Source organism: Zerene cesonia, unplaced genomic scaffold (genome assembly GCF_012273895.1).
Source record: "Zerene cesonia ecotype Mississippi unplaced genomic scaffold, Zerene_cesonia_1.1 Zces_u005, whole genome shotgun sequence".
Classification (NCBI taxonomy): Eukaryota; Metazoa; Arthropoda; class Insecta; order Lepidoptera; family Pieridae; genus Zerene; species Zerene cesonia.
In genome coordinates, this window is record NW_024045135.1 from 158,174 (window position 1) to 170,724 (window position 12,551).

The following is a 12,551-nucleotide window of genomic DNA, read 5'->3' on the forward strand; positions in this document are numbered from 1 at the left end:
TCGCAGGAATTCAAAAGATACCGTCTATTTTGGTTCGTTTTTGTTCAAGCATGTGTATAGAATACGAACATCTGTACTAAGGACTCACAAAAGGCAGGTAGAACGGTATTGTGCTTCGATAAAAGGACGAGGCTATTGAACAGTCTAGTAGTATGGAAGACGATGCCAATACTCGCAGATGGCAGGTGATATCAATCTGTCATATCTATTTTGTTTCTATCAGTTTTGTGTGGCAGCAGCTGGTGTTTCATCTTGAGCTCGGAGACGCAAATGCTACGACACGCTCGTGTTATTTAAATATTATTGAAATATGTGCGCCGTGTTTTGAGTTGAACATATTGCGAATATGAGGCGGTATTTTCATTCGTATAAAATCGGTATTCAGTTCTAATTCTAAAACTTATTAGCATTTTCCTACAATGCGTATCTACGTCTGTTTTACTTTAAGCTAAAACTTAAACATTGTACATATATTTTAGGGGAACCACACTCGATTCAATTATATAGTTAGGAGAACACTAACATACATTTTAAACGAGATTGTGTTTTCATTATTAATTGGGGTCAGAAGAACCGGCTACAAGTTTAAACCACAATTTTATATTCGCCGCGCAAATCGCACGATTCTCATTTCACCATCCTACAGACCCTTGTAAAGCTAGCGGGCAATTAACCACTTGACTACACATCCTTAAACGTGTGTGTGTTTGAATTAATGTGTTTTCAGGATACTCACAGAAACAAAGCTTGCAGCGCAATAAGCAGCTCCCAGTAGAGCTGGCGCAGTTCCAGTCCATCGCCGCTCCATCGCTGCGAAGTACGCAGCAGCCACCAGCCCCGACAGCAAGAGTTCAGCACCAAGCCTCTCCCAGGCCGCTCCTCCCCCTCCCGGGAGAGACGCGGACAACCCACCAGCATATCCTGGCACGCTGACACTGAAAGAAGTGTCCAGAAGTTAAATACCGTGGTGGAATTTTTCAATTGGATGCGCTCCAACTGCGAACATATTGCCGTATGTTACGTGGTTATTTCGTTTGTTTATTTTGTTGTCTGAAATTCACAACAACGGCAGACAATAAGTTTGAATTATTGTATGGAATTCGATATGGATATGGTAAGTATATCTTACACTATTAAATTAAGTCGAATCCATTTTTAAATAAATCAGAGTATGAATGAGAATTATTTTATATTAATAATACTATTTCAAGAAATATGTTAACCTCTAAATTTATAAACCTGAAGGCACGTGTAACTAACTACGTCAGAGAAAGTTTCCTAGACACTAGGCACTAGTTTTTCAATATAGAAAATCCAGAATAAAGACCAGCTAAAATACAAAAGCCATCTTCAACTTCGCAGGTTTGTTATTTACGAACTTGATAAGAACCTTTGTAATCCCAAATTCGTTTAACACATCACGTCTTTAAGTATGTGTGCGCAACGTGCCGGAACTTTGAACGCAATTTCTGAAGTATTCTAGAACTAAATGGATCAGGAATTTCGCTAATACGGTACACGACTTGACCAACATTCTGAATAAGCTTTTAGTGACATTAATTTATTGCTGTTTAGTTTTGGTAAACGCTAAACTAATCGCGGAAAGCTGACTGTCAACCGCAGGGTTAGACGCTGGTTCCAAATTAGGAAGGTTCAATTTAGAGTTTCATGTTAGTATGTTTGACTAAGTACTTGCACGCTAGCGGCGTTTCGACTGCAATGCAATTGGTACACCCGATGTCATAGCTGGGTCTATTCTGATTGTCATATATATTATTTAAGTATCTGTATAATTCTATATTTGCGTGGCTATCAGCCTTGTTTTCTTTTTTGCTTTCCTTTATATAAAGGAATACTATCTTAAACAATTCTCTACTTTGTGAAGTGCAGCCAGGAAAGTTAGGACTTCATGATAGTTACAAATAAGTGGGAAGCCCTTACCTAAGTACGTAGCTGCAAATATTAAATTTCGTTTCATGGGATCGTATAAGATCTTTTAGTTCTCCTTTTTCTTTTTTTTAGTTCAAGTTGTATACTATAATTATGGAGAGAGTGTTATTTGTTCTTCGTTACTACAAAATTTATTTAGTTATATATTAACTGTAAAAGCGTTTTTTCTTTTTTTTTATGCTGTAGACGGCAATGGAACTAGGTGGTCGCCTGATGGTGAGCGCTTTCACCGCCCATGAACATTTCGACAGGCGTAAGGTTATTGCAGACTTTAAATTGGAAAATAATTAAGACATAATTGATGAGAGGCATAAAGGAAAGGACTGAGAAGACCTTTTCTGAATTAATGATAAGTCAATTAAATCAAACCTTCTCTCTCATTTTCAGTTAAACTCTGATTTTTTCTGTAAACCGAATGAAATAAAAATCATGTAAATAAAAATAAACTCAATTTTTTAGGTCAGTTGAACCAATTTTGAGCACAAATGTTGCGCTAACGAGTTCACTCATTAGCATTACGGTTAATTAATACGAAAACTTTCTTCAAACATCTCTGAGGAGTTTTTATCTCTCATAATTTTTAAATGTACGGGAAAATTTGATAAATTAAACATCAAAGCATGTAAGCCAATTTTTTCATACCCATATAAAAGGTGCATGATATTTTAAGGCGGAACTTTAATGATGGAATATTTTTGGAAAATTTAATTTGTCATTCTCATGAAATAGACCTTCTGTTTGATTGTGTTAGCGATATATACGCTATATAGAGGTAAGGCCATGTATGTAATAAACTAAAACATATATGACAAGACGTTACTACAGATATGTTATTTATTATTATATTGTCGTAAACATATGCCTATATTCTGGCTGTTGTTATTTCATCATGAAAAACTATGAAGCTTAGACGCTCTTATACAAAACGTAAGTGGCCAATAGTAACTCACTCTAGGCACCGACACTCATTTCCGTTCATTCAGAGAGGTCGGTCGTGAGGTTACTTATAGCTGTATTTGAAATTGTTTCTTCTGAAGCTATTTTACTTCTCAAAAAGCCAACAGACCCTTCGTTACTTTATATTAAACGCTTTTCATTAACTTCAGCATATTCCTTCGTGTAGGCGTTTTACACAGTCTAATGTTTTGTATTATTTGTGGCTTAGTTAATGTAATGTCCAAATTGTCTGTCGTTTATATTAAAACCTTCAAAATTGAACTGATTAATTAGGTGGGTATGGGTTAGTAGTAATTTGTTAATATTTCAATCCAACTTTTACAGTTTCAGGTAAAATAATTTCAGATAATCCCTTTAATAAACATCCTTTACGAAACCAGAAATTAAAACAAACATTTCTAAAATTCTATTAAATATTATTTATGCGCAATCCAAAAACCTTCATTTGCGCCTTATGACTCGCAATTAGTTGGGCAGAATATCGTTCTTGTCGTATCATGGAATGAGGTCTATGCCATATTACCCACAACGAGGTCAGGTCAGATCCTAGATTACGTGAAATATCTGTTGAAAAGGGGAAGCATCCGTGAATTGTTATACCTATCCAAGTTTATGATTGTTATATCAACAATTTCGCGATATACGCCTGTTTACGCCTCCACCAATGTAGCCTTTACGTTGGTTTTATGCGGCCTTTAAAGGGTTTTACTAACATTCTATCCAGTGGGTTTCGTTTAGATTAGATCGGAATTAAAGTAACATATAACGAGAATCAGTTATATGTTAACTAAATCATATCTATTCACATTTTATTAAACTAACATATTTACACTCTTATAAAACCAGTGAGGACTTTTGGCGTTTTAGTGATGTTTTGTTGTTATTTTATCGTTTACAGTTTCATACAAATTTTATACCGTATTACTAAAGCTTTTAATCTAGTGAGCCGCTCAAGGAGGTTAATTAATAAAAATGTAGGGGGTCTTCTCATACTTTAGATACCATTACGATTCATTCTATCTTCACTTATATTATAAAAAGGAAGCTTTTGTATTTTTGTATGTCTGTAACGTTTTCACGTAAAAACCATGGGACCGATTTCAATATTATGTGCACCACGGGCGAACAGCTGGTAAGATACAAAATTAAACAAGCTATTGAGAGCAAGAAACATAACACTCTCCCTAAGAACCATGTGTCCCATGAGGTATGCAATATTACGCAAGTAGATTAAGTCTATAAGACTAAAGTATCTTTAGTAAGTTAATTATTTCTCTTTATTAAACATTGTGCCAGTGTCACGCACACACTTGGCATATTCTGGCAACATCTGCCATGTCACTGACCTCGGATCGATTTTAGTCTTAATAAAGCTTCATAGGATAAGGGTCGGAAGGTCTGAATTAAATTGTTATGGTATTATTTAATGAACAGGGTTTCTTAGGTTAGGTTTAAGGCTACCGCAATTGGGAAATGTAAATTCTAAATGAATGCGTATATAATTTGAGAAATTAACAAATAGCAAGAGGAGAGATACCTAAATCTAGCTAGTGAAATAAATTTCTAAGACAAAAATTTTATAGTGTATTAGGTTTTACAGGACCCTTTAAAAATGCATGTCGGAGAAATAAATAATTGGTAGCTAACTTAACTTAATCATAAAATATTTATTTTTCTGAATTTTACTTAAAAATGTCTAAAACCAAATGGACATTTCACATGTCTGCTTGTGAAGTATATGGCATTTGCATCCAGAGCCCAAACCCTCACGATCTTCTTCAGCAGTATGTACTTAACTTCTCCACAAGGATTTCTCAACCGTGGATTGAACCTGGGACCTACTAGTTTCTAGGATCTTTCTACGGTCTAGGTAGATAACTTTATATTGCTCTAAGAACTATATCTGCTGTTATTTTGTATTAAAGAAAAAATCATATGTTCTATAATTTGTATTCAACTTTGAATACAAATTATAGAATAAATGAATACCGCCTCGTATATTTGCTCCACACGAGAAACACAGTTCAAAATGAAAATAACAAATTTAAAATGCGAATGATTCATTAATTATTGTTATTTAACCTTGTTTCGTAAATTTATGTATTTAAAGGTGAATATTTGCCGAAAGCAATTATAAATTTACCTTTCTCATATATTTTACCGTACTTACTTTTTACACAACAAACAATTTTCATTTAAAAAATGAACATGTATGATTAAAATAAAGCTTTTCAGAGAATTGTGAAAATCGTACGCAGATAAAGACTTTTGTTGCTTGACCTCCGACACTGGTAACTAAAAAATAACTATATAACTAAAAACGGGTCGCGCAAAATTTTTTTATATTAAAAATTACTATAATAAGAGATAGTCGACTTTGTAAGTAACTACATCTCTAGTCTATGTGTTAATCTTAGTTATTTTTACTTGAAAAACATAAAATAAACTTTGTTAGTCACAATAAAGGTAACCTGGCTACGTTCCTGAAAATAAAATCTCTGAATTATTTTCAGCGAAGCTTCAAATGAGTATCCTTGAATGAACCATAAAAACAGTTGAATGTTATTACTTCTCTCGTTACGACTGATTGCCGGCGACCTTATCATTCTTTACATCGAAATGGACTTGGGGTGACCACGCGGCTCTATTAGCTGGCCGTTTTAATGGAGTTCTTCTGATAGTACCTACATATATTGTTAACTATCACTTACTACTTAGTTTTGTGTAGTTGTACTCGTGTGACATTCGCGACGTGACTGTGGGTTATGGCTGAAAAACAGCAGTAAAACACTGGGCTTTAGGTTGTTGTTTTCAGGTAATGGTGAGGTCAATCTTTTCTTTTAAACTAGTAGTATTACTTTATTTTTCTTATCAATAAAATAATATTCTATTCTTTTCTACTTCATATATCATTCAGGCATCATTTCCATGTATTGTTTACATGTAGTCTTCTTTAGAATATGCACTGTATGTTCTCATCTACTGCACTTATTATGTACCTATTACATCAAAACTATGTCAGTTGATGTGAGTTTATATTAGAAAAAAGATACAAACTCATTCACAAAGATCGGTATATTCTATAATGGAAAAGAGCTTTTAAATACAGATCTCTTAATGTATGTATTATCACAGATAACATAATACTGTACTAGTATACATACACTCATTACTTCAGAATCGCTATGTTATGATTTACTAAGTTATGACTGTGTTAAAGCTACCTTAAAAATAAAACCTTAGAATTTTTAATAAACACCACGCACTTAGGAAGCAAGCTAAAGTAAAAATGCACTTTGTAACATCCTCTGAAATCATATCAAATGTTAAAGCGTTATATTATACTGTAAAAATCCGGATTAAAATGGTTATTGCGTTCAAGTGGCCGTAAGTACTTGCCAAGAAAGCATGCAACAGTTCCTGTAGAAAGTTTAATTTTTTTTTTAAACATACACTTTATTTCGTGATTTTTTTCGCTTTTGCTGTTTTCTCACGACAGAACAGGTTTAAGTGCTTCATAGAATTATGTATGAATATAAGTATGAAATGGCAAGATTCACCAATGAGAAAAATTTGTTTGTCCTTAAAAGCTATTGATATAACTCTATAGTAACCTTCACTTTTACTTACGATCAGTATATGGTACTTTAAGAGTGCTGTTCCTTCTATTAATATAGATTGGTAACTCTGCTATCGTGCGTGTTCAATTAAATTCCCCACGTATGAAATAAAGGAGCATCGTGACGTCACACCGCAAAACTCATTCAGAGCACATACCGCAGGAAATGAGACGCTTTGTGAACTTTTCATTTTTTTACCCGCCAAGTGAACCAGCGCGGGAAATGACGAAATAAAAACAATTTACCGCGACCGAGTTTTATTTTTTACTATACCGATAGTCTCGCTTCAATAAGCTATAAAGAAGAGACTTTAAACAACGATTTATTAACTTTTACCCATTTTCCCACGAAAGTGTTTGCGTCCTATTTCGGACTTTAACCTATTACCCTACCAAATAATAAAAGGATCTGATAGCAAAGTTTGCTTGAAAGCGTTTAAAATGGAAAAATGAACGTTCACTTTTAAACATATCTTTATATTAATGCACAGTTGCATCTTAGAGCGCATACACCTTATTTAGCGATGTTCATACGATTATTTATTTTCATTACGATTTAATTATTAATCGAATTAAAGTTACATGTTTGTCGAATGTATGATCCTCTCAAAACATGCCGCGGCAATTAGACGAGGCTGATGAAAATAAATAAAAATTCAATTGTATCTCATCTATTATTTATTGATAGCACAAAAAAACGAGTGGGTGGGAAGCGGGTGGATCGTGTTAAGTAGAATGTCCTTGAACCAGCGCTTTAACTATTTTCTTCAATTTCATACATAGCACAGCTACTACAGTAGCAGTGAATGCACTATCAAGAATTATCACTATCATATGAATTGCCGTAATTCAAAAGGCGCCAAAAATCTCGCTTTCCAGAAAATTCCTCAAGACTCTAGCACATTCTAGAACAAATATCGTACTTTCTCACCATCCGCAACTATAAACAAGCATAAAATATTTCCAAGCGTTTTCTTATACGAAATCGCGACATCCATTCGCCGGGGCCTCAATGGGACCCAAAGCTGTATAAAGTGTATGCATATTTTATGAGTGGAATATATTTTAGAGGACATACTTTTATCTTAAGGCTAGAGAAGTTAATGCGGAATGCTCCGGGGGCTGGCTGCGGTTTTAAATACGCGATCTGCTGAATATGTATACAGTTTTGTGTATAGTTGATAATGAATACAAATGGATTCTGTTTTAACTTTTGTTTGTAGTTATCAAAATGTAAATATGTAGTTGTTTGTTTAAAATACTTCGCTATACAGACTCTGCAGCTTTACACGTCAATTAAGCATATATTTTTGTTTATTTGCATTTGGGGAGCACATAGGTAATAGGGTGATACAAATCCATTTTTACTTTATTTATTATTATTTTTTTAGAAAAAAATTATTATAAGAACAATATTTTTTTTTATATAACTTTGTCCGAAAACGTATTCATTCTATGCGCAGTAACATAATCAAGTGAAATCTCTAACTACCTCTCTGTCTACTTAAGTGAAACTTCGAAAGAAGTTGTACTAAATTCATGAAGTTGACTGCACTTCCCCGCATTACACCAGATATTAGCATATACTTATACGTCCTTACCTTGCATAATTTACCAGCACTTTGCATAACCAAAATCAACGAGTCTTTTATGAAAACGTTCTAAAAATATATATTTACAACATATTTTTATCGTTCAGCGTATAAAGCACTAAATGGAGCAAAACTTCTCAAAACATTAAATGGTTAGTTAAATGAGATCACAGTACTCCAGAAAGCTCTTAGCGTTTAAGAACAAGAGCTTTACCAAAAAGATTCTCCTAAGGATATTTCAATGGCTGTGAGTTTTCGTCAAAATCTTTTTAGCAAATTAAAGCAGACCCTGCGAAAGCAATCTTATTATTACTCTTCATTATGTAACACGTTCTTGCTTTTTCATGTTCCATCTCAAAGATTGGGTAGCAATTGTATCGCTGTATTGGAACTAAGCGAAGTCTAAGCCTATTTAGACATGATCTTTTTGGGTTTCAACGGTTAGCAATGTATTTGTGAATGTCAGAGTCTTAATTTTTATTACAGTAGAGGACAATAAAAAAATAGTTAACCAGTACAAAATTGATTTATGGACTAGGTGGATGGTGGTGGACTATTTTGATTAGATCAATTATATAATGCTTAAACTCCCAATATGTTAGTAGTTCAGGAATCATGGAAGTTATTTTAGTTAATTCACTAAGTCATTTCGACATTTCAAGATTTGTTTACACGTATTTCAGGTATCCCGAAGATAATGCAGAACTTGTTCCATTTGAATTAAATAAAATAGTCTAATTATCTCATTATTACATAGTATAAAACAAACTCGCTTTCTCTGTCCCTATGTCCCTATGTATAAATGCTTAAATCTTTAAAACTACGCAACATATTTTGAGGCGGATTTTTATAGATAGAGTGATTCAAGGGAAAGCTTTATATTTATAATAATTAACATCCATTAAACTACTCCGAATTAAACGCTTGCGATGCCGCAGTTAAGAGCCATTTATGAATAAAGAAATCGTAATTTAATTGCTCTTATAATTGTATTAAAACGTATACACGTTGCACCTGCGTTAGATAACAAACGTTTTCATCTCTTTATATATTCTAACATTATTCTAATACCCCTTTGTATTAAGGTTAGGACCCTTCAACATATTTGCATTGCGCTAAGAGGATTTGTTGTTAATACAAGGGACTTTTTTACGAAATGTTAGTTTTACGGGAAAGATCTGGGAGATAGGGAATATTGGGGCTTATGAGATCAACGTTTTATCGCAAATACAGTTGTTATGTTTGTTAATTACTTAGAAGAGATATACAGGGTGTCCCGTTGATAGGGCACCACGCTCCATGATATAGTTCTGCAAGCGCTGATGAAGGAAAAAATACTGATGCAACAAAACGACAAATAAAATGTCTTATTTGATTATTTTTTAAATTCTATGTTTACATAGCTAGCTTTGCTCAGCAGGCGTATATCGCTCCGCTAATGTGGGTATTGTGCCTAAACACAATCTCTAACTTAGTTGCTTTGCTTAACTTAGTGCGTTGGCAAAAGTGGACGGGTGGAGTTAGGGATGTGCACATAGAGTTTAAAGAATTCATCTTGTAGAAAAAAATTAATCGGATTGTATGAGTAATTTTTATACAATCATTAACAACTATAAGTTCCGTTCCGTTACAATACACCATCGGGGCCACCCTGTATAAGTACATTGATTACTATTCCTACTGTGGAGATAAGTAATTTTTTTAACGATAAAATAATAATACACGCTTGAGTAATTTGATTAAAAAGGTATTTTACTATTCATAAATTCTATTTAGTGTAAAACAAACGCTAGAAATTTTACAACTTCTATAACTATTGTACATTACATTTGCTTTCAAAACATTACTTGTGGAATGAAATCAGTTTGCTTTATATTGAGTCTGTATTTCTAGACATATTTATCTACTCTATATTATAGATAATATTGAGTTTATTTATTGATGTTCTCATGTATATTAAAACTTCCCTTTGTATATCTAAAGATAATATATTATATATATGGAATTGTTGTGTGGAATGAATGTTAATAGATATCTCCTTTTCCATACAAGTAACTTTTACGTAATCAATAAGATCCCACAAAATGGAACCGTTCACCGCACAAAGCACAAGTTGATTATCCAGGCATTAAATCCGAAACAATTATTCCTTCCACCACAATCAACCCTCGTATAATCGCAGTAGATTATCGGCAGATGATTTAGCATAATTTATGCGCGCGAGTTTGGGTCAAGTAGGCACAAATGGTGACACTGGGGTCGGTTTTTTTTATCTGTACTCTCAATGGTCAGTAAATTGGCGAACATTGACACCTTATGTCATGGTGACTGGACGGCGATTTTTTTATTGTATGCAGTGTGAACAATGACAGCACTGGCAAATAGTTGAAACTTATTGCCATAAAGGAAAAAAAAAAAAAAAAAACAATGACAGTATTAGCGTTTTTTATGGGAATGACAGTGTCATATTTGTTCACTATTTATTAGTTTGTGTGTAATGAATTGTACATATTGTAAAAAAACAGTTTACTAGCTTGCTTGCTTGCTTTCCGCCCACTGCCTCTCATGGTGGATGGTTATTTAAATGGTCCTTAAAATGATTATGGATACTAAAGAAAATTCCAATGTGATGGTTCACCGTAGCAAAAAGTAAACTACGTTACTCTCCAGGCTTTTCTCCACTCCTTAATATCTCTAGACAAAAGAAGCATATTAAAGAATTACTCCTTCACAATATGAAAGAAAAACAAGCAAACACACTTTCGCAAGTATAAATGTAGTATTAGCACAGATAACATAATACTAAACGTATTAGTAAACACTTATCTTGTTTAACTTGACCTCAAACTCAAACTCAAACTTATACATTTATTTTTTAAGGAGACTCCTTTTTGAAGCTCTTTAGAATCGTCATAACATAGTCATAACATTTACTACCGTATAATCAGGTTAACGGGTACCAAGTTAATACTTAAACTTATACTTAATAATACACATACAACGATTGATTATCTTGTTTACCTATGATCTAATTCTGTGTAAAAAAATTAAAAAAAATAAAAATGTGTGTATTATCTCTAATAATATAACTGAAAAAAAAGAAATCATTAAAAAACTACATAACCCGATAAAATTATATTTCTTATTCGATATAACTCACTATTTATATGCTGTGTGTTATAAAAGTACCAAAAGCAGATAATACTAAAAAAGACGAATTCGGCCCCCAAAATTTATTTCGAACGAACAATTACATTCAATTTAGTGATGCACTTTTTAAAGTACCCCAATATGGCCGCCCTTGCTGTAATGAACCGCCTTTTTATCCACAGATAATGTACTGTGACATTTGTTAAAAATTATTTACAAGAGGGTATCGCTTCTAAAATTCAATTGTATGAGTACCACTTGTTAACTGCATCGGATAAGCTGTTAATTTTTTAATAAATGTAGTTATTGAATAATGACCCTTATAACAATGCTATAAGGTTATTTTTGTTATACATATTAACTTATGGGGGTACTTTAATATGTAACGTACAAGACTCAAATGTACACTTGATAGTCTATTGTGCTTTGATTACCAAAAAATCTATTATAATGAAGTTATGATCTGTTTCGATTGCGTTAAGTTTTGCATTTAGTTTTCATTTTCGCAGTTACAAAAAAAATATCGCGAAAAATGTAATTTATGTCTGAGTATATTAAGTTTTGTTTCTTTTTATTTGTTTATAAAATGTTGCTCCTTTTCTATATATCTAATTCACTTTTTCTATTGCGCTGTGAATTGTTAGTATAGATAAGGATGTATACAAAAATGTTTCATCTAGGTTAAAACTTTAGATAAATCCCCAAGAGATTCATAACCAACAAACGGTCTACATAGCTATAGAGCTGTCGTCTTAAATTTGTAGCTCATTTATTAAGGCTTAGATTACACCGGCCTACTTTCCGCCCATTCACCATTCCTAAAGGACGAGTTAACATTTAAAAGAACATTCTCATATTTAACTAAAAACGGCTAATGCTATTCTACGTATGTTCAAACCACAATTTATGAGCGTATTCATTACAACTGTGACGTGTATGGTCTGTTGTGTTGTTAGTTTGTTCGCAATGTGTAATTGAATGAGATTGAAATAACGTTACATTTAAACATAGTTAACGTAACGTGTAATAAATGAGTTTCATTATTTAAATGAGCGCAATTTGAACTGCATTATTATTGCACCAAACAACTAACATAGGAACGCTTAGAACAGTGTCAGCTGTTTACCGATAGTCAACCTCTATTTATAAATAAGTGAATGTATTTAATAATGTTGCTTTATTGAAAAATATTGCGTTTTGTTGTACGAAAGTAGATTTCCCAAAAACAACATTTTCTAAAATCGAAAGGTATTTAATATTTAATATATCTGTGTTTTTATACC

The 12,551-nt window shown here is 33.0% G+C and overlaps 1 protein-coding gene across 2 annotated transcripts in view; it reads right to left on the reverse strand.

The window, feature by feature from the left end:
- The window catches only part of LOC119838836 (neurogenic protein big brain), a 61,028-nt gene that overhangs the window by 3,957 nt on the left and 44,520 nt on the right, over positions 1-12,551 (reverse strand). For both annotated transcript variants that reach the window (XM_038364962.1, XM_038364963.1), the window contains exon 3: positions 737-935. In XM_038364962.1, coding sequence (XP_038220890.1) covers positions 737-935 — 199 coding nt within the window. The remainder of the gene's footprint in view (positions 1-736; positions 936-12,551) is intronic.